General features: G+C 39.3%; 1 protein-coding gene across 1 annotated transcript; it reads left to right on the top strand.

Annotated features, from left to right (window-relative positions):
* Nucleotides 1-210: 210 nt before the first annotated feature.
* On the top strand, nt 211-8038 carry LOC138883131 (uncharacterized). Its single transcript, XM_070163792.1, has 2 exons — nt 211-553; nt 7647-8038. The coding sequence occupies exons 1-2, from the start codon at nt 211-213 to the stop codon at nt 8036-8038; spliced, it is 735 nt and encodes a 244-aa protein (XP_070019893.1).
* The last annotated feature ends 13337 nt before the right edge of the window (nt 8039-21375 follow it).

The raw sequence follows: 21375 nt of genomic DNA, 5'->3' as shown, positions 1-21375 counted from the left end.
GTCGGGATGATGCCTGCAGTTAGAGAAAAAGCTACTAGAAATGGTTACTTGCCTAAGAACATTGCATCCCCCAATGTGCAATTACAATATCTGTTAAGACTCTAACACTGACAAGTTTGTTGTTTTTCCAATTCAATACCAGTTAGTTGTTAGAGCGTACTGGCACCATACCATTATCAAACAAGATCGAAAGGTCCTATACCAGAAAGCATGACTGGATCAGACAACAGCGTTGAGTCGGAAAAGACGACAAATCAGATGCTAAAGGAAGCCCTCGAGAAAATGGAAAAAATGAGGCTGGAAATGAATGAAATGCAGATAGCCTTAGCTAGAGCCCAGAAGGGGCATGAACTACCCGTTACTCCTACTCTCCAACCAGGACACACACCGGAATACCCCTCCACCGGCCCTTCAACGAGTTTCCCAAGCCATCACTACTATCAGGGAAGAGAGGCCTATGATCCCCAAGCTCCACCACCTAGTAAAAACCCTCCTCCACCAAATGTTCTCGTCTTTGTGGCGCCTCCCCCAGCCCCATTGCACAGATCATCTAGTGAGCCATTGTTTCAGGCTCACGATACACAATATTACCCCCCTGAACTCACATTCAAAGCACCCGAGCCACATACCTATAATCCCCACTTTGAGGTCCTGGCGAAGATTGAAAAGCCGGCTAAGAGCCCAGAGCAGGACGAGGTGATGCAGAAATTTAAAAGCCTGGAGCAGTCCTTCAGGAACATGCACGGGTTAGGCAACCAGGTCAGCGTGGCTTACAAGGATCTATGCCCTTTCCCTGACGTCCAATTACCAGCAGGGTTCAAGATGCCCAAATTCGATTTATACGAAGGGCATGGCGATCCTATGGCACATCTACGGGGCTTTTGTAGCAAAATGAGGGGAGCGGGGGGCAAAGATGAGCTACTGATAGCTTACTTTGGCCAGAGTTTGAGCGGGTCGGCACTAGAGTGGTATACAAGACAAGATCCGAGCAGGTGGTACACCTGGGATGATCTGGCACAGGCTTTCGCAGGACACTTCCAATACAACCTTGAGATAGTCCCAGACCGTCTCACATTGCTAAAGCTTGAAAAATAACCCGGAGAGAACTTCCGGGAATTGGGGTTCCGATGGAGAGAACAGGCAACCAGAGTTGATCCTCCAATGAGAGAGGGAGAAATGGTAGATTACTTTCTACAAACTCTAGAGCCGACTTACTTCGGTCACTTGGTAACATCAGTTGGAAAATCCTTCAATGAAGTGGTGAAAATGGGAGGTATGATAGAGGAGGGACTTAAGTCCAATAAGATCCTGAGTTACTCGGCCATTAAAGCAACAACTCAGGCCATTCAGAGCGGCACGGGAGGTGCGCTCGGAAAGAAAAGGAGAGGGGAGGTCACGACAATAGAGGCAGACAATTGGTCCAGATCTGGAGGTCCTTCCCCTCATTACCAACCCAGACCCCATCATCTAAACTACCCACACATTCCAAATTACCCTCCACAGCCCTACTACCCACCACAAGAACAACATTTTTCCGTCCATCATGCCCAAACTTACACCCAGCCTCCGGCTCGTCCGCAATGGCGTGCAGCGGCTCCCTAACATACATATCTACCTCCACAAAACACATATCCACCTCCACAAAACACATATCCACCACCGAGGGCCTACAGGAATCCTTCAGGGCCAAGCTTCCGCGGAAATCAGGCTTTCAGGAACGAAAGGATGCAGAATCCAAGAACATTCACTCTGTTGGGAGAAACCTATACTACTCTGTTTCACAAGTTGAAGAAGATAGGCCTACTAAGTCCTGTTGAAACCAAATTGCCAAATCCCCTTCCCAGAAATCTGGACCATTCAGTAAGCTGCGAATATTGTTCGGGTGCTCCTGGGCATGATACTGAGAAATGTTGGAAGTTGAAGACGGCCATACAAGATCTTATTGACACAAATAGGATCGAGGTTCAGGCACCAGAGGCACCCAACATCAATGAAAATCTGTTATCGGTGCACCATGAAGCCCATATGATCGAACTAGTGCACGAAGGAGGGGAGCTAAAGAAACCCTCACAAACAGTGATGATGATCCGTGCCAGTTCAAAGAAAAGTCGACCAGTGGAAAAGCGGTCGCATAGTTGGAAAAGGTAGATGACAAGCCAGTTATGGTATTGGGAAAAGGGTCCATTGGGGAAGATGTACAGTTTGTGGGGCTGAAAGCAAAAATCAACAACTGAATGGCTACTCCTCTTCCTATCCGAAGGGAGTCTTGGTAGTGGGCTCTGATTTTCTTTCTTGTTGTTTGGATTATTCCAAGGTTGTATTCCAGATTTCTTTTTGTGCTCGCCAAAGTGTGAAACCTTGCTATCCCGTATTTTAATAAAGTGAAAGTTTTTTTTCTTTCTTCATTCCTTATTTTGTTTTAATTTTTCTTCTTCTTTTTCTCTTCTGAACAGTTCTCTTTATACTGGTTCTAATGACATGGCATGCACGGCGGATCTTCAACCTAGTCTAAAAAAATCAATCTGATTTCGAACTTTTAGTACAAGATTGTGATGATGAGTCGGAATACGATGAGGATGAAGCTTCAAAGAAATTAACAGAGAGTTGAGCCAAAAAAACAAAAAAAACCCAACTCAAATGACACAGATGTCGTCAATCTAGGGGATGTGGATGATATCAGGGAAGCTAAGATAAGCGTCCACATTGAACCAAACATCAGGGAAGAACTAATCAAAGCACTTATTGAATTCAAAAACGTTTTGCATGGTCATACGACGACATGTCGGGTTTAAGTACCAATCTAGTGGTTCACAAATTGCCCACTGACCCGGCATTTCCTCCCGTCAAGCAAAATTGAGAACCGACATGAGTGTGAAGATTAAGGAAGAAGTAACCAAATAGCTGAATGCTAAGGTTATTCGGGTCGCTCCATATCCTGATTGGCTGGCTAATGTGGTGCCAGGGCCAAAAAAGATGAAAAAATCAGGGTGTGTGTTGATTATCGCAATCTGAACAAAGCAAGCCCAATGGCGCTTTATGTTTAACAGATATCAAAGGAAAATGCGTCGACATGGCTATCAATTCCGATGCAGTTAAGAGATATTATGTATGATCTCTTTTGATTGTAATTGTCATTTGTTTGTGGTTGGCATTTATCGGAGAATGAAATGACGGAGGCAATTCTTTCCTCTATCAAAACACTTTAACCTTTGCTTACCCTTTTGAGCCTTATTTATTCTTTCATATCCCTCTTTTGGAATCAGTAATTAAAATAAAAGATAAAAAGAGAGAAAAACAATAATAAAGACAAAAGAAAAGTCACAAGAAAAACAAAGAAAGTGGGAACTACGTTTGACCTGATTCCTCAAAGAAGGATACGTAGGCGCCTCACGGCTCGGTCATAGTGTAACCAAAAAATAAAAATCCCCAAGTAAGAAGAACTGGGGCAGAAGTTGTGAAAAGAAAGTTTGATTCCAAGAGTTGTACTGTTTCACCCCTCCAAATTATTTTAAACTTTTGATACCCTTTTTCCTTTTAACCATACACAAAAAAACCATATTGATGTCCAAAAAAGACCTCCCAATCAGTATCCGAGAAGTGTCAAGTTCATGCACGTGGAAGCCGGGAACAACACTCTGATCCCCAGTAGATAAGAGGATCATAAACTGGAAATGAATTGATAGCCGAAAGAGTCCCCAACAAAGAGCGTCATATCGACAACGCTCCAATCCCCAGCTGAAAAATAAAATAAAATGAGAGAGTCTTATTGGTGAAAACCTTCACAGGCACCATGAGGCGACGGGAGTTGAGAGAAATGAGAGAGTCTTATTAGTGAACACCCCTCGAAGGGCACTATGAGGCGGCAAGGCGGGATTGGCGGAAAAGGTCCACCTTTGGCAAAAGTTGAGTATTTATTTATCCCCAGCGAGATGAGGCCATCCGAAAGATTGATTGATACAAATAGACTGGGTTGATCAATCCGGAATGCACGACATGATCGTTGGGATTGGTTATATCATTCAGATAAGTTATTTCTTTTCTTTTTTTTTCCAGCGTTTGTTCAGAAAGACTTCTTTTTCTATCTTTAAAATTATCACTCTTTCATTTCTTGGTTTAAAAGATTTTATTTCCCCAACAGTTTATTTTTGAAAAGGATTTTCAGAGCCTACTACCAGTTGCCAAAATGGTGCAAGGAAAAATGCGAAAAGAACAAACCAAAGATAAGGCGACAAAGCAAAAAGAAGTTTGTCGCAAGACCAAAAGATGAATGGGTCTAGATCCTAAGAGGCCCAAATTTCCATGGGAAGTTATGGATCAAATTCCAAGAGGATCCCCAGCAGATTTGCGAGATACGGGAACAACTCCGACAAATTCTCGACCAGGTTCCACAATAGTCGAACAACACAGAGCGGGGAAGGAAGAAAAAAGAAAAAAAAACCAGCCCCAACAATCAATATTCTCCCCAGCAAGTTTTATAGCAAAGCAGGGAAAAGAAAAGGGAAAAATCATCCCCAGCAGAAGTGGCACGACCACTCGCCCCGTTTTAAACTAACAAATTTTTCTTTGATTTGAAACAGGGAAAGGAAATATTATTGACCGCAGGAAGACAGGGTCACAAAGAAGATTATCAAACTGGGGCAGAAAATTTTCTCTCATTACGAAAATTTTCTTAAAATCAGACAGTCATTTGGGAAAGAGAGAAGATAACACAAGTGTTGAAGGAAGAAAAATCCCCAGCAGTATATGAGAAGGGAGATACAAGTTTTAAGAGAAAAGCAATCTTAAAAGAAGCAAGATAATCAGTATCATCCCCACCATTGTTAAAAGGAGAAAGATAATTCCCCAGCAGTGTTATTCCCGGCAGGTTTCAGGGAAGTGAAAGCGCCAGCTTTAAAGGAAATAGTCTTTGAAGAAGGAAAATGACACATTGATGAAATAAAATATCGGTGTTATCCCCAGCAATTTTCAGAGGAATAAAACACCAATTTTAAGAAGTTATTGAAGTCAGGAGCCCGCCTGGAGAATGGAGGTGTTAGAATTTAAGAAGTCAGGAGCCCGCCTGGAGAATGGAGGCTGGATTATTTTGGGAAGTTGAAGAAGTCAGGAGCCCGCCTGGAGAATGGAGGTGTTAGAATTATTTTAAGAAAGTTATTAAAGTCAGGAGCCCGCCTGGAGAATGGAGGCTGGATTATTTTGGGAAGTTGAAGAAGTCAGGAGTCCGCCTGGAGAATGGAGGTGTTAGAATTATTTTAAGAAAGTTATTGAAGTCAGGAGCCCGCCTGGAGAATGGAGGCTGGATTATTTTACAAAGTTGAAGAAGTCAGGAGCCCGCCTGGAGAATGGAGGTGTTAGAATTTAAGAAGTTATTGAAGTCAGGAGCCCGCTTGGAGAATGGAGGTTGGATTATTTTGAAAAGTTGAAGAAGTCAGGAGCCCGCCTGGAGAATGGAGGTGTTAGAATTTAAGAAGTCATTGAAGTCAGGAGCCCGCCTGGAGAATGGAGGCTGGATTATTTTGGGAAGTTGAAGAAGTCAGGAGCCCGCCTGGAGAATGGAGGTGTTAGAATTTAAAAAGTTATTGAAGTCAGGAGCCCGCCTGGAGAATGGAGGCTGGATTATTTTAGAAAGTTGAAGAAGTCAGGAGCCCGCCTGGAGAATGGAGGTGTTAGAATTTAAGGAGTTATTGAAGTCAGGAGCCCGCCTGGAGAATGGAGGCTGGATTATTTAGGAAGTTGAAGAAGTCAGGAGCCCGCCTGTAGAACGGAGGTTGTTATATCTTTAAGTCGGAGAAGTCAGGAGCCCGCCTGGAGAATGGAGGTAGAATTATTTGGGAAAAGTTGTTGAAGTCAGGAGCCCGCCTGTAGAATGGAGGTTGTTTATTTTAAGTTGAAGAAGTCAGGAGCCCGCCTGGAGAATGGAGGTAGAATTATTTTGAAAAAACAATTTTGTTGAAGTCAGGAGCCCGCCTGTAGAATGGAGGATGTTAAATTTTAAGTGGAAGAAGTCAGGAGCCCGCTTGGAGAATGGAGGATGATTTATTTTTCAAAGTTGGAGAAGTCAGGAGCCCGCCTGGAGAATTGAGGCTGAATTATTTTAAGTTGTTGTTGAAGTCAGGAGCCCGCCTGGAGAATGGAGGCTGAATTATTTTAAGTTGTTGTTGAAGTCAGGAGCCCGCCTGGAGAATGGAAGTTGAATTTATTTTAAGTTGGAGAAGTCAGGAGCTCGCCTGTAAAATGGAGGTTGTTATATTTTAAGTTGAAGAAGTCAGGACCCCGCCTGGAGAATGGAGGTTGCGTCACCTTTCAAAAATCAAGTTGGTGTCAGGAGCGTCCCCGTCTGCAGAATAGAGAAATACATTTCAAGATCAAATAGAAGTCAGTAATGAGGAGGGGTACAACAAAATCCTCAGCATAACAAGCTTTAATATAGGAAGCAGTATCCCCAGCAGACAGGGCAGAATAATAAAACTTGTGTTCAGAAAAGAGGCCAGTGTCATCCCTAGCAGTTTTTGAAAAGAAAAGCACCAGAGGGAAATACAAGCCGACCAGAAAGCAAGGCAACTAGAGCAAGTGGAAGATCTAGATAAGATTTTGTAATTCATAGACTGTAGTTTAGTCTAGCTTCTTGTTTTCTTTCAGCATGATATAATAAGGAGGTCAGCAAGCAGTAAAAACAGCATGCAACAGCAGTAACATTGCAGTCCCATGGTAGTCCCAGCTACCAAAACTTCCCGAACTACATTGACCTGATTCCTGTTTAGCCCAGGATATGTAGGAAACCTCTGAAGCAAAAGTTCGGTCAAATCTTTTAAAAAAAATGCTTCACATGGAGTATTCCAACAGGCAAAAATCGCTCGTATCCGCTCACTTTATCTTTGCACGAAAACCCTGCGTGTTTCCGGACAAAGAGGGGCAGCTGTGAGCACGTGATTTTTGCCCTATATGAGAATCACTCCCAAATATTCAAAATAAAATAATTTTCCTTTGTGTGCAATTTTTGTATTTTTGTGGTATTTTTGTATAATTATTTGTATTTTTGTCTGTGCATGTTTATTTGTTTAAATTAATAAAAATATAAAATATGTCGTGTTTGCATTTTGTATTTAATCAAATTTATTTTACAAAATGAAAAAATCATAAAAAATAATGTACGTTGCAGTTTTAGCATTTAACGTCTAAATTGTGCAATTTTATCGTTAATTGCTATTTAAATGTGCGATAATTATTTTTAGAGTTAATTAGTATTTTTTTTAATAAGATAATTTAGTTTATAATTTAATTTAGAATTTTAGTTTTATTAATTAGGAAGTAAAAAAAATAAATAAAGAAAATCGGAATTAGGTCTCTTCTTCAATTTTAAACCACAGGCCCAAATATACTCAACCTTTCCCTACGACCCGGTCCATTTCAAACCGGGTCGACCCATTCCATAACCCCAAAGACCCAACACCCCTATTTCCCTATCTTTCATTTCAAAAACAAAACCCTAAAAAAAAAATTCACTGTTGAAAAATCCCATCCGCCCCCTCTCTTACCTTCTTCTTCTTCAAATTTCCAAGTCCCCTCCCATGGCTGCCCTTCCCCCTCGCCCAACGACCTCCCCCTCCAGCCCTTCCCCCTCACCCCGTCACACTCACACATATGCACAGTGGACGACCTCACGCAGCAGCCGTTCATGGCTGCTGCTTCTTCTTCGTCTTCGTCCCAAACGACCTCTGCGTTTTCTTCTTCTTCTTCATCTCAGCTGCGTCGAACTCGAGCTCAAGCTGCCATGGCTCCCCCTCTCGCTGCTACGTCTTCTTCCTCACTTTCACGTCAATCCGTCGACGTAGAAACTTCACCGCTGCCACCCTCGACCACTGCTGCCAGCCCTCCATCGTCGCCCACCCTTGCGTCCAAACGACCACCTGAAGCAGCATTGTTGCTGCTGCTTCGCCCTTCATCGTCATCAGCTTTCTTCGAGCTCGAGCTCGAGCTCTCATGGCTGCTGCCTCGTCGTTCTTCAGTTTCAATCCGTCGAGGTCATCGTTTGTCGTTTTGAGTTCGTCGAGTTTAAAAGGAAGGTGGGTTTCGTTGAAGTCGAGATCTGTTAGGTCATTGGCAGACTTGGCTCGAGTTCATCGTCGTTCCGATCCGGTTAGTTGGTTTAATCAATTCGTGTTTATCGTTTTTTTTATTTTTCTTCAGTTTGTTTCATTTTTCTTATTTATTTTTAGATAGAAATTGTTAGTTTAATTATAATGTTTTTAGATTTAAGTTGAAGTTCAATTAATTATTTCTTCAGTTTGTTTTATTAATTTAAAAGGATTTAATTTTAATATAAAAGAGTGTTAGTTAAATCGCTTGAATCCGTTGTTTGTTGTGTAATATAGATTTAATTCGTGTTCATTTTGTTTGAAGTTCGTTCTAATTCAGTGATTTAATGTGAAGTTATGTTTTGGTTTTTAATTTTTTGATTCAATGTATCTTTGTTATAATTTTGTTGGATTTAATTTAAAAAAGATCAATTGATTATTTGAAGTTTAGTGATTTGAATATGTTTATTTGTTTTGTTTAAGCTTAATTCGAGTTTAATTCGAATTTGAATAAAACTTGCTTGTTATTGTTATTGAATCTTTTCATTTATGTCCATACTTTGTTTGATTGTTCTTGAATCCGAAATTAGTATAAGTTTGATTTTCTTGTTCGTTGTTTATCATTTATGATTATTTTTTCAGTTTGTTTCATGATCTTGTTTAGTTTAATATAGAAATTGTTGGTTGTAATGTTGTTAGATTTAATTTTAAGTTCAAATGATAATTGAATTTAGAAATCTGAATATACTTGTTTGTTGTTGTTGTTGTTGAATCTGAAAGTAGGTTTGTTTGTTGTTAAAAAATATTGTTCAATCAAAATAATTTTAGTTGTTTCTTGGTTGTTCATCATTTAGTTTGAATTTGTTGTTGAAAATTGTTTAGAAATTGGTCATATTTGCTGTATTTTGGTTGAAATTGATTAGATGAATTGTTTATAGCTGATGGGGGTAGTTTGGTAATTTGCGGTACGTTCAGGGGTAAAATGTTAATTTCAGTAAGGTCAGAGGGGTATTTTTGGAATTAAAATTCTGAACAATTATTTATTTTGAGTGTTCTGTCAATTAGGATTAAAATAATATTAAAATAATCAATAATGGGGGGACAAGATATAATGGTGGGTAATAATGCAATTGTTTAATATAAGCATGGGGGACAAGATATAATGGGGTATTTGTTTAATGTAGTGGGGGACAAAACATTAAGTAGTGGGATTAAAAGGGTGATGAGTGGGAAAATAGTGAGTTTTAATTTTTTAAAAATGCTGAAGAGATGGTAATAAATAGGGGGACTTGATCAGATTTTAAAAAAAGGGAGACAGAGAGAAAAAAAAGGGCTGAAGATTGAAGAGAGAGAGAAAGAAAAATTCCGAAAAATATTAAAACTTTTTAAAAAAAATACAAATAAAAAAGGAGCTGGAAATTAAAAGAGAGAGTAGTATACACCTGATAAATATTCTGATATACAGGTTTAGAAATTAAGGGTTAAACATTAATTAGTCTTTCAAATCTGAAAAAATTCCCTTGGCTTCTGTCCGTTGTTTGTTGTCGGTGTTTCTGGATTTTATTTTGATTTTAAAATCTGTCACTGGATTTCTGTTGACTGGATTGCTGGTTATTATTGATGTTGTTGTGTTACGTACTACATGGCTGACATTCTTCTTCTTATATTGACAATACCAGGTACACAACTGTAATTTTGGCATTTTGTAAGCTGAAATGAAGAATGGAATTTTAAATTTTTAACTTAGCTTTTTCTTTTTTTTATTAATTGTATTTAGGTTATTTCATGTATTATCATTCTGTAAATCGCCGTCGTTTTGCATAATTAGGCATATTGTAGCGATGTATTAAATAATGCTTTGCTTTAACCTGATTATTAGGTAGTATATATTTAAGCATGTTCATTACTGATTAAACTGTCTAATAATTAGAATAAGAAGAAAATAACGAAAAAATGACTTTATTAAATCAGTTTTGGCAAAATTGACTAAGTTCACTATTTATAAGGGTTTTAGTATCGCCAACATTAAGTTAATCGAAATCATGTAGCTAAATTTAGTTAAAACATGAATTTAAATTAATTTTGCGAATCAAGTATTAGGACATGATTTGAATTAAAACAAGGTTAGTTAAGGTTAAATTAATTAAATTTTAGAAATACGCATTAGTAATCAAGATTGTTTCTAATTTTCAGTAGATGTAAATAATTAATTTCAATAGCTCAAGTCATCTAACAATATGATTTTAATCCGATTATGGGATAATTAGTTTCTTTTAAAAAAAAAATATTTGACAATTCCATATTATATTTATAATTACAATTTTAGTAATATTTCTTTCCACTAATATTTGTTTTAAACTAGTATTTAATATGTTATTTTTAAGTATGTAAAGATTGATTTTATATTTATAGACAAAAAATAAAAAAATAAAAAAATGTAGTCATTTTAGGATATTCATAAAATAAGAGAGGATTTCGCTAAAAAAAAATATAATATAAACAATACAAAAAAAATTTGCCAGGTCCTCCAATCTTATTTATTTTTTTATTTTTTATTTTTTTAAAAAATACTTAGATTCTGGGATGGATCGTTTAGTAAATTTCACGGTCCTACCAAAAAGTATAACAACGCGTAGTCTTTAGGCGCGTATTTAATAAGGGTATTTTCTTAAACATGGGTGTGCATTTATGTAACCCAAATCCCAATCTTGGCGGAGTCAAAATGCGTCAACAAAGCATGTGTACACTGGTTGTGACGTGATTCGAGATGCGTTTTCACGATGTTGCAATTCTTGTATAAAATAATAATAATAACAATAATGATAAAAGCGGGTCAAAGTTAAATTTGCATATAAGTTCTTAATTATTTAAAAAAAATCAGATAAATAAGCCAAATATAATAGTTGAGCGACTGTGCTAGAACCACGGAATTCGGGAATGCCTAACACCTTCTCTCGGGTTAACAGAATTCCTTATCAGGATTTCTGATTCGCGGACTGTTAAACAGAGTCATTCTTTCCTCGATTCGGGATTCAACCGGTGACTTGGGACACCATAAATCTCCCCAGTGGTGACTCTGAAATAAATAAACAAATCCCGTTTCGATTGTCCTTTAATTGGAAAAAACTCCTTCACCCTTCGCGTGGCGGAAAAGGGAGGTGTGATACTACCCACAACATCATGGATAGTGGATTGGTAGCTAGGATGGGCTGGAGAGTAGATCCTTGTAAGGTGTTGGATGTTAATCTAGTTGATGGAAATTCTGTACCTATCTCTGGAATGTGTAAAGGGCTGGAATGGTTGCTGCATAACACAGTCTTTAGAGCTGATTTCTTGCTGCTTCCATTTGGCACTTGTGACATGGTTTTGGGGGTTCAGTGGCTCAGTACCTTAGGGGACATTGTGTTCAATTTCAAACAGCTAACCATGCAGTTTAACTATGAAGGGAAACTGTTTGCATTACAAGGAATTACACTTAAGCTTAAAATGGTGGAATCCTCTCTACTAGAGACAATGTTCAGTTGTTTATGATCAGAGTTTCTTCTTCAGGAGAAGAGGAGGAGAAACAGCTAGGGACAGAACCCCTCGAGATTCAACAAGTATTGCAGGAATATGAACCAGTCTTTCAGGAGCCTATAGGGCTACCACCACTTAGAGAGTGTTTCAATCACCATATTCCTTTGAAAGAGGGGGATGAACCAATCAACTCAAGACCTTAAAGGTATTCTCCAGTTCAGAAAGATTTAATTGAGCAAATGGTTAAGGAACTGAAGTTTTAAGGACTGATTCAAAACAGTTGTAGTCCTTTTGCATCCCCTGTAGTTCTAGTGGGAAAGAAAGATGGCAACTGGAGGCTTTGTGTGGATTACAGGGCACTTAATCAGATCACCATCAAGGATAAGTACCTCATTCCTATCATTGAAGAGTTGTTGGATGAATTAGGTGGTTCCCAAGTGTATTCTAAAATAGACCTTCGATCTGGATATCACCAAATAAGAATGGCACCAGAGCATATTAATAAAATTGCTTTCAGAACACACTCGGACCAATATGAGTACATATTCATGCCCTTTGGACTGACTAATGCCCCTTCTAGTTTCTAAGGATTGACAAATCATGTATTTCAAGAACATATCAGAAAGTTTATCTTGGTCTTTTTTGATAACATCCTGATTTTTAGCAAGAGCTTGGAAGATCATGTTGAGCATTTGCAGATAACTTTCAGCCTTCTAATGCAACATCAACTCTATGTTAGAAGGAACAAGTGTCAGTTTGTTGTGGCTAGTGTGGAGTATTTAGGCCATTTCATCTCTGCTAAGGGAGTGGCTACTGATCCTAAGAAAATTCAAGCTATTCAACAGTGGCCTACACCTACTACTGTTAAGAAATTGAGGGGGTTCCTTGGTCTAGCAGGCTACTATAGGAGAATTATCAGAGGTTATGGGTGTCGCGCCCCTTTTTTCTCGCGAAATCGGGTTTATGACATTTGGGAGGACAACTCGTTCCCTTTCGGGAATTGGGTAGAGTCGCCACTTAATGATTAAAGTGCATTAGGATACTAGAAGGGGTTTGTTTTGAGTAACCAGAGATTGGGTAAGGGCTTGAAATTATCCCAAGGGGAAGGTATTAGGCACCCCTCAGGATCCACTAGTGTGGTTCCCGGCCAAACTATTGTTATGACTTAAATGCACATAGGCAAATAAAGGCTTCAGATAAGAGGGGGTTTTCACGTAATGGTTACAAACAAACAAAAGTAAGAAAAATGAACTAAAAAGAGTTGATTTTCTTGAAAGAAACGGTTTAAAAAGATTTAAAAGAAACAAAGAAAGCAAGGAAAGATGGGTCCTAGGTTTATTAATAATATGGATCACCCCACACAACATCCGGTAATCACTCCTTAGTGAGGGGCTACACGTGATGTCATTGCATGGTTATCATATCCATATCTACCCTTTTTCACCCCGTTAAGGTATTAAAGCACGGAAGGGTCTCGTTTACTTATTGCATGCTATTACCCGCCCCAATCCTATCAGCTCCGGAGGTACTTGGGACTACTAATCCTAAAGGGAGGAGGTATTGGGCTTATTTTTGGTTTAAAAAGGTAAAATACTAAGGCGACAAACGAAACACATATAGCAAGTTTGGGGAAGTATATAAACAAATAAAAGGGCTCAAACAAACTTCCTTTAAACCAAAGAAAGCACATAATGTAGCATGACTTGCATGTACTGTTTAACGTTTTATTAAAACTTAAAGGGTTGAGGCAAACTGATTTATTACATAGTTTAGATAAAAAGCCCGAATCAGGCCTGCCTGCTGGTTGTAGCTGATAAAAAGTCTTATTCAGTTTATAAGTTTATCCTATGGTTTGCCTAAGTGCTGGACGAAGACCTATAGGTGTGATATCTACTGATTCCAGAAACAATGACGTAAACATGAATACATACTGTTTAAGAAAAATCGTCTGTTATTAAAGAAAGACGAGTTTTAGCAAAAGAGCGTGCATCATTGTTACTGGTTTTAGACTTAAAAGTGAGTGAAACGATTCAGACTTGATTAATAGCTCCTATAGGAATGCTTTCTACGCGTTGTTGATTTTAAACCCTTTTTAACAGACATGGTAAAATGCGAAAACCCTATAAACATGATATCTAGGTGTTGAATTTCATTTAAGGCCTATGAACATGATATCTAATTGTGGCTGATTGATTAAGACCTATAAACATGATGCCTAATGAAGAATGTATATGCAAGATTCAGAAAGACCTATAGGCATATTTTCTATATGCATATGCAGGATTCAGATTTCCACGTAATTATAGACATGGTATCTATATGAGAGAATGCAGAATTCCTACAGACATGGTATCTATATGAGAAAATGCAGAATTCAAGAAGTAACCTATAGGCAGGATATCTATATGAGAGTGCAGAAATTCAGAAATAACCTATAGGCAGGATATCTATATGAGAGTGCAGAAATTCAGAAATAACCTATAGGCAGGATATCTATATGAGAATGCAAAAATTCAGAAATACACCTATAGATAGGATATCTACCCTTCACATAGTTATCCCTCCCCTTTCACTAGCCATCCCCAAAAGTTTATTACAAAATTATTACAGCCCAGAAAAAAAAAAAATACATCAGAAATTAAAAGGTACAACCAAGGAGAGCCTGAATCAGACTTCTTGTCTGAAATATAAAGTAAACTAACTCCAAGAGATCATATTTTAAAGCCTTTCTCCCATTTGGATGTGTCAGAGTTCCCTAACAATTTCATAAGAAATCCGGGCAGTGCTTACACCCAAATGTATCACCAGATTAGGACATAGTGCAGTGTGGAAGGGTCAGCCCTCAAGTCCAAGTTCAGAGGGAACTCAAGGTCCTAAGGCAAGGCTTACCAGAGAGGGACAGAACTTAGGAACTAAGAGAGAGTGCAAGTGCAAAAGTAGAATTCTGAAAGGGGAAAGGGAAAAGGGGAATAACTTAAAAATCAGTACACATAATGGTGTAAGGGAATGAGGGAATTTGCAAGAGCAAAAGAAAAGCAGGCTGATGGGTACACCCAACAATGGGAGATGCTGGAACACCCTCCAGCCTGTTTACTTAGAGGTTAAAACCCCATTGGTTCAAACTTAATTCATGGGCAACAACTCACATTGCCATGCCTTAAGTCACAACTCTCAAACATATAGGGGTAATGTGGGTAGGGAGCAAGGATTCACAGCAGAAACAAGCAGAAAGATATGAGTATACTAACTGAACTTTACAAAAACAGTACAGTAGACATGGATATAAAAGCTGTAAATGAACACACTGTGATGATGCTAAGAATTAAACCCTGACATACCAGTTTTCAGGGAAACAAGCAAAGAAAAGCAGTAGGTAATGTAAAACAGGCCACAGTGCAGACATGAAGAGAATATTATTATGAGAGAGTATGAGTTCAGAAGGATTCTGAAAGTATTTTTTGTCTGTGAAGAGGGTCGTGCCTCTTATAGTGCAAAATCAGGCAGAAATAAGGTAAGAAAATAGTTGAGGAACTGATTGTCAATTAATGATCAATCACACAAGACTTCCCTTAATTAAGGGATTCATATTGAAACGGGTAAAACCATTTAAGGAATGAAATTGAGTAAATAATTTATGCACAGCATGCAATTAGGGGCAAATACATAAAAGGTTATTTTAAGGACAGGGTTTGAAGTACACGGTTGTACAAATAAGGTAAGAAAATCAATTAGTAGCCAGTAAATCAAATGGTCAGGGATCTTGTAATTACTGATCCATGAATGAACCAAGTCAGAAAGGATGAAGAAGGGTTTTAACTTAGGCCGAGTCAAAGAGAAAATCAGCAAACAATGGAAAGAAATCAATCAAGCCATATTCAGAAGGAAGTTTGAACTAATTGCAAATTTGAAAGTCACATGAGAGGGAAGTGCATCATATATAAGGAGCATGTGAGCATGTTAAGCATGAAAGAAAGAAAAAAAGAGATTGTCGTGTCTTTGTGAAATCAGTAGAAAAATCCAGTGTAGAAGAGTTTAGTAAAAAGCCAGAATTGTATGAAAACCAAGATGTCCAAACTCAGTTCAGAGACTCGAAGTTAGTCTAAAAGAATTAGGGTTTTTTTGAATTTACTCCCTTGTTCTCCAGGCGGGCTCCTGGCTGCTGCGCTTGAATGTATTCTCTGCTCTCCAGGCGGGCTCCTGACTGCTGACTTTGAAATGTATTCCCTGCTCTCTAGGTGGGCTCCTGATTGCTGAACTTGAAATGTATTCCCTATTCTCCAAGTGGGTACCTAATTTCAACAAAAAAATAGACAAAACAAAGAAAATTTTCTGCCTCGGTTTGTTAACTGGGCACATATGTGAGTGTTAAACTGAATCATATTATCAAATATTACTAAGAATTTGAAAGCTAGGTCCCATTATCCAGGAGGGTCCTGAAAACTCCTAGTTAAATGATGGCTTTAAAAAAATCTAAATTATATCCTTTAAAGGTGTGACTCCTACTAAATCTTATTATCTAAGAAAGTCTTAAACTACATCCCATTATCCAGGAGGGTCCTGAAAATCAAAGGTCAAATCTTATCTTAAGGGTGACAACTTTCATGGCTGAATTATAATACCCTACAACAAAATTTACGCTAAATGTTGCTATCTAATCGAAATTTTAAAGCTAAGTCCCATTATCCAGGAGGGTCCTGAAAAACTCCTAATTGAATCCTATCTCGAACATGCAAACTTCTAAGCCAACTTATATTCCTTTGGGATGCATTTATGCTAGATTATACTATTTCTGAACATTTAAACTAGGTCCCATTTTCCAGGAGGGTCCTGAAAGTTTACGGTCAAACCTGTCTGGTTCTTGCTTTTCCTTGCGGAGGGTTTCTCCGAAACAAACAAAATTTTCTGCCCCTGTTTCAATCAACGAAAAATATTGTCAGTTTAAAATGTGGTGGTTGGTTTGTGGCCTTGACTTTGAGGGAGATTGCTCCTTCACTTCCCATGATAGCTGATTTCCACTCGAGGACCTTGCTTGCTTATGGACTAACCACTTTCTCTGTCATCCTTATCACAGAAAATACCCCTTCTCCGTTCAGACCCAATTCCCTTTATTTTTTGCATTACTCATGAACTGACATTTACCAACCGTTGTGTTTCACCGAAAATACCTTTGATCCATCCACCTAACACCCTTCATCTGTTGCATCGTGCTCTTGTGTTGACATGAATTCCAAAGCACAATAATTGCCATCCACTTAGTGCACATGTTGTTCCTTCCTGACTTAAATCACTGGCCTTGGCCTTGAAGTCTATTGGTCCCTCACTTGTCACGATAACTTTGATTTCTGCTTGGAATACCTTGCTTGTCACTGGTTAAACACTTTCTTTGTTGATCTCATCACAGAGAATACCTTTGACCCGTTCACCCAACATCCTCTATCTGTTGCACTGTTCACGAATTGAAATATACCAAACCTTTGTATTTCTCATGGACTCCAAAGCATGTTGATTGCTACCAACTCAGTGCGCTTGTTGTTCTTTCCTAACTTATGCCGCTTTTATGTGCTGGCCAGACCCCGTTTTGTGCAATTGGAAAACTGGTGGCAAATTTTGAAGTCATTTCTCACTTGTTCTGACCAAACAGACTCGGGAAGAGGAGGTAAACAAGACAAAAGGAATAGAGTAAAGGGCAAAAGAAAGGGATGATTCCTAACAAGAAAGCTACGAAGTAGAAACCTATCAAATGTGGATACCAACTCTAATGACCATGACATGCACCTGTGGCCTATTCTGTTAAGAAAGGTTGATGTTCAACTCCTGTTATACCTCTAAGTCGTGAAACTGGGTTTCAATGCTCCGATCACCCTATCTGATTCACAATCCTTATTCGACTTGTAGTGCCCGAAGGGTTTTCACCATCAAGCCTCTCTCATTTTGTTCTTTCTCTCAACTTACCGTCGCCTTACGGTGCCCGCGAGGGATTTCACCAATAAGACTCCCTCATTTTTGACTTCTCTCAGCTCTCGTCACCTTACGGTGCCCGTGAGGGTTTTCACCAATAAGACTCTCTCATTTTTGACTTCTCTCAGCTCTCGTCGCCTTACGGTGCCCGTGAGAGTTTTCACCAATAAGACTCTCTCATTTTTCATTTCTCTCAGCTTGGCCTAAAGTGTTGTCCCTGATATGCATTACCTCTCATTGTTTGACCTGGCATTTCTCGAAGACTGATCGGAAGGTCTTTCTTGAACCGTAATGTGGGCTTTTTGGATAGGGTTAGAAAGAAAGGGTATCAAAGGCTCAAACCAATTCTCATGGGTTCAAACTTACAACTTTCGGAATCAGATTTCTTGCAACAAATACAACTTCTGCCCCAATTTCTTGCTTGGGGACTTTTGGATTTTTACTTTGATGAGACCGAACCGTGAGGCTGCCTACGTATCCTTAAAAGGAATCAGGTCAAACGTAGTTCATGTCATAGGAATTATTTTGTTTGTTGTGATTTTTCTTTTCTCTTCTTTCCTTCTTTTTCTTTTTGTTGTTGTTTTTCTTCTCTTTTTCCTTCTTTTTTCTTTTTCTTCTTTTCTCTTTTCTTGCTTTTGTTTCTTTTTCTTTTCTCTTTCTTCTTCTTTTTCATCTCTCTCTTTTGATTCTTTTTCTTTTCTTTTTTTCCTTTACTCATCTTTCACGCTTGTGTTTCTGATCTTTGCTACTGATTCCGAAAAAGGGGTATGGAAGAAAATAAATAAGGCTCAACGGGGTAACGAAGGATAAAGTGTTTAGATAGCAGAACAAAATGCCTTCGTCATTCCAATCTCCAAAACATGCCAAGTGCAAACTACACAATTAAACAGACCAAGGAAAAAATTTGTAACATCTTTTGATTGTACTAGACTTGATAACCATATCCACACATTCGCCTTTTATATCTGTTAATTACCAAGCTCCATTGGACAACACTCTCACTCTCATTACCACGAACGACCCCTGTAAATTTGGCAAACTTGCCTTTAGCTTCCACCCGATGCGGCATGAACCATTTCAGTAGGGTTTCTTTATGTTCTATCTGCCCCAGTTTCACACAATTCGGGCTTGAAGTGATCTCAAAATGCCTTTACTTATTTCCCTCAAATGTCCCTATCATCTTCAAAATTGTTTCATTGTTTCGTGATTAAACTGACTTTTAAAACCAGGCTGAGAATTACACGTGCATGTCATGTCACTAGAGTCAACAAGAAAAGAACTATGAAAAGAAAAGAGAACTAAACGAAAATGACTAGAAATCATAGAAAACAGAAAGTGACATTAGACAGATGGTGAAAGGGTTTAGACAACAAAACAAACGAACTAAACTGCGGCTACTAACCTAGAACAAACCTAGACAACACTAAACGGGCTATTATGCCTAAACAAACTAAGCAAAATAAAAGGATAGAAGGGTTTGAGTCACAAGACAATATCCGGATTACAACACTGCAGTAACCCGGACAACAGAAATGACAACAAACTAAACCACCAAGCTCCTCTCCGACTGACCAAGAAATGGAGCGTCTTTCCAATTACCAAGCGCGATATCTTAGCCACTGAATTCCGCATCAGCAATACTAGGACCTCCACAAGTCTTCATCACATTGTTCTTAACACATTGCTTTTGGGTTCCTTTTGCCGGCTCGTTCTTAAGATCAACCCCTGATAGCGCTGAAAGCTTAGTAGCACGTGGACCTCCGAGGCTTCCAGATGAATTCTCACATTCCTTTCCAAAATATACCATACCCACCATATGCGCCTCATTATGCACAAGCGATGGACTTTGGCTAGTGTCTGCTGCATCTGGATTTTGCACGACAATGTCGCCCACATCAATAAGCTTATGAATTGCTTTCTTCAGATTCCAACACTTCTCTATGTCATGCCCCGAGGCATCTGAGCAATATGCGCACCTTTGAGAAAAGTCAAACTTCTTTGACAGAGGGTTTGGCATTTTTATATGAATCGGCTTCAACATGTCCAATTGCTTCAACTTTTGGAACAAACTGGCATATGATTCTCTAATAGGGGTGAAAGCCTTTTCTTTTTTCAGCAACCTCTCATTCTTAAATGCTTGATTGGGCCGGAAACCTGATCCAGTGGGTTTTCGGCAGGCTCGTGGGGGCGAGTAAGACATTTGGGGAAGTGGTATGGGCTATCGCGGGCCTTGTGGGTGTGGAGCATATGGTGGTGCATTGTGGACAGGGTACTAGGAAAGTGATGTACGACTTTGGGAGTTCTGTAGGGAGAAGTAGCATTGGGGAGGATTACAAGCATATCCACGAGGTCGACATTGAGGCTGAAAGCGTTTAGCAAGAACGGCCACTGGACCTTGTCGTCGGCGGGGCTCACCAACATCTTTTCTATCAATGGGAGGACTATCCCGAGCAATTTGTTCATTCCATCTGAGCCAAAAATCCCTAAAACATTTCTTGGGTTTCTTTTCCGTTTGAGATAGGGAGGAGCGGTCTGGGACAACACCTGATCTGTATTGAAAGTCTCGAACAAAATCTTGAGCCATGTCACCCAATGTAGGCCACTTACCAATATCTTGATGATTATGCCATTCCAAAACTGCCCCAGTCAGGCTCTCACTGAAGTACGCCATCAACAAATCATCTTTCTCGCCAACGCTTCTCATTTTACTGCAATAATCCCTCAAATGGGCTACCGGATCCCCACACCCATCATACAAGTTAGACTTTGGCACTTTAAACCCCGCAGGCAGACGAACGTCGGGGGACATAGACAATTCTTTGTAAGACATGCTACACTGGTCTCCCATTCCTTGCTTGTTCTTTAAGGACTGTTCTATGCCTTTCGGCCTCCTAGGTATCCCATCTCTCCCTTTTCTTCCTGTGAACTTTTCACTTTCAACATGAGGCCCATCCTGTGGACCCTGCTTGATTGAGTTGGGAACCTTGTGGGCAACCTCTGAGGGGTAATATTGGGCATCATGAGCTTTGAGTGGGTGTTCATTGTTGGGAATAACAGATAAGACATGAGGGCCATTTTGGGGAGAGGTAATTGGAGGAAGAGTGATTGAGATACTGGGGTGGTTGGGAAAGCTGTGATAAGCGGGTGGATCTGGAGAATATGGAGGGTCCTCTGGCATTGTGTCCAGAGCTTGGGTAAGGGCAACATTTAAGAAGCTAGGTGGTGGCGGGGGTGGTGCCTTCCCAGTCATCCAAGCCTGATACATGTCTGCCATGTGTTGTCTTAGCATCTTTACCTCTTCAAACAACCCATTATCCTGTTCAACCGACTGCTTTCGGGTACCAGTATCAACCAACTCAGTTCTGTTGTTGTCTGCCATTGCCTTTTAACTTTGTGTTATAGAGAAGAGTTACCACTTTAAAAACCACAAACCAACCACCCTTCTGCTATGAATATAACAAAATAAAGTCATCACGTTAGCGTTAGGGCATTTAACATAAGATAATCTCACTTTATGTGCAATGCACCTAACCACAGTTATCTGTTCTAAAATGACTTCGAGGGTACAAAGGTTAGTTGACATCATCCCAATTTGTTCATTTCAACCTTCTCTTTTCTTTGTCTTTCTAGCACTTGTTAGCTCGCTCATTTTCCTTCCCTTTTCTTTCTGATTGTCGCTCTTTTCTTCCTTCTCAATTCTCACCTCCCATAATTTCACCATCTTTTTCTCTCTTTTTTTTCTCTTTTTTTCTTCTTCTTTTCTTTTAAAAAAAATAAAAAATTGATTCGATCGAACCCTATGTAGGTTGCCTACGTATCATGACGCCGC

The sequence above is a fragment of the Nicotiana sylvestris genome, chromosome 12 (genome assembly GCF_000393655.2).
Source record: "Nicotiana sylvestris chromosome 12, ASM39365v2, whole genome shotgun sequence".
In the NCBI taxonomy this organism is placed as follows: domain Eukaryota; kingdom Viridiplantae; phylum Streptophyta; class Magnoliopsida; order Solanales; family Solanaceae; genus Nicotiana; species Nicotiana sylvestris.
The sequence above is the reverse complement of the archived record's forward strand: the minus strand, read 5'-3'. Positions and strand labels throughout refer to the sequence as shown.

What these genes read in the sequence shown, in the direction of transcription:
- LOC138883131 (XM_070163792.1), top strand. Translation starts at nt 211, where the DNA reads ATGACTGGATCAGACAACAGCGTTGAGTCGGAAAAGACGACAAATCAG. An exon ending in CCCATTGCACAGATCATCTA is followed by an intron (nt 554 to 7,646) that starts GTGAGCCATTGT and finishes ACATATGCACAG; the next exon opens with TGGACGACCTCACGCAGCAG.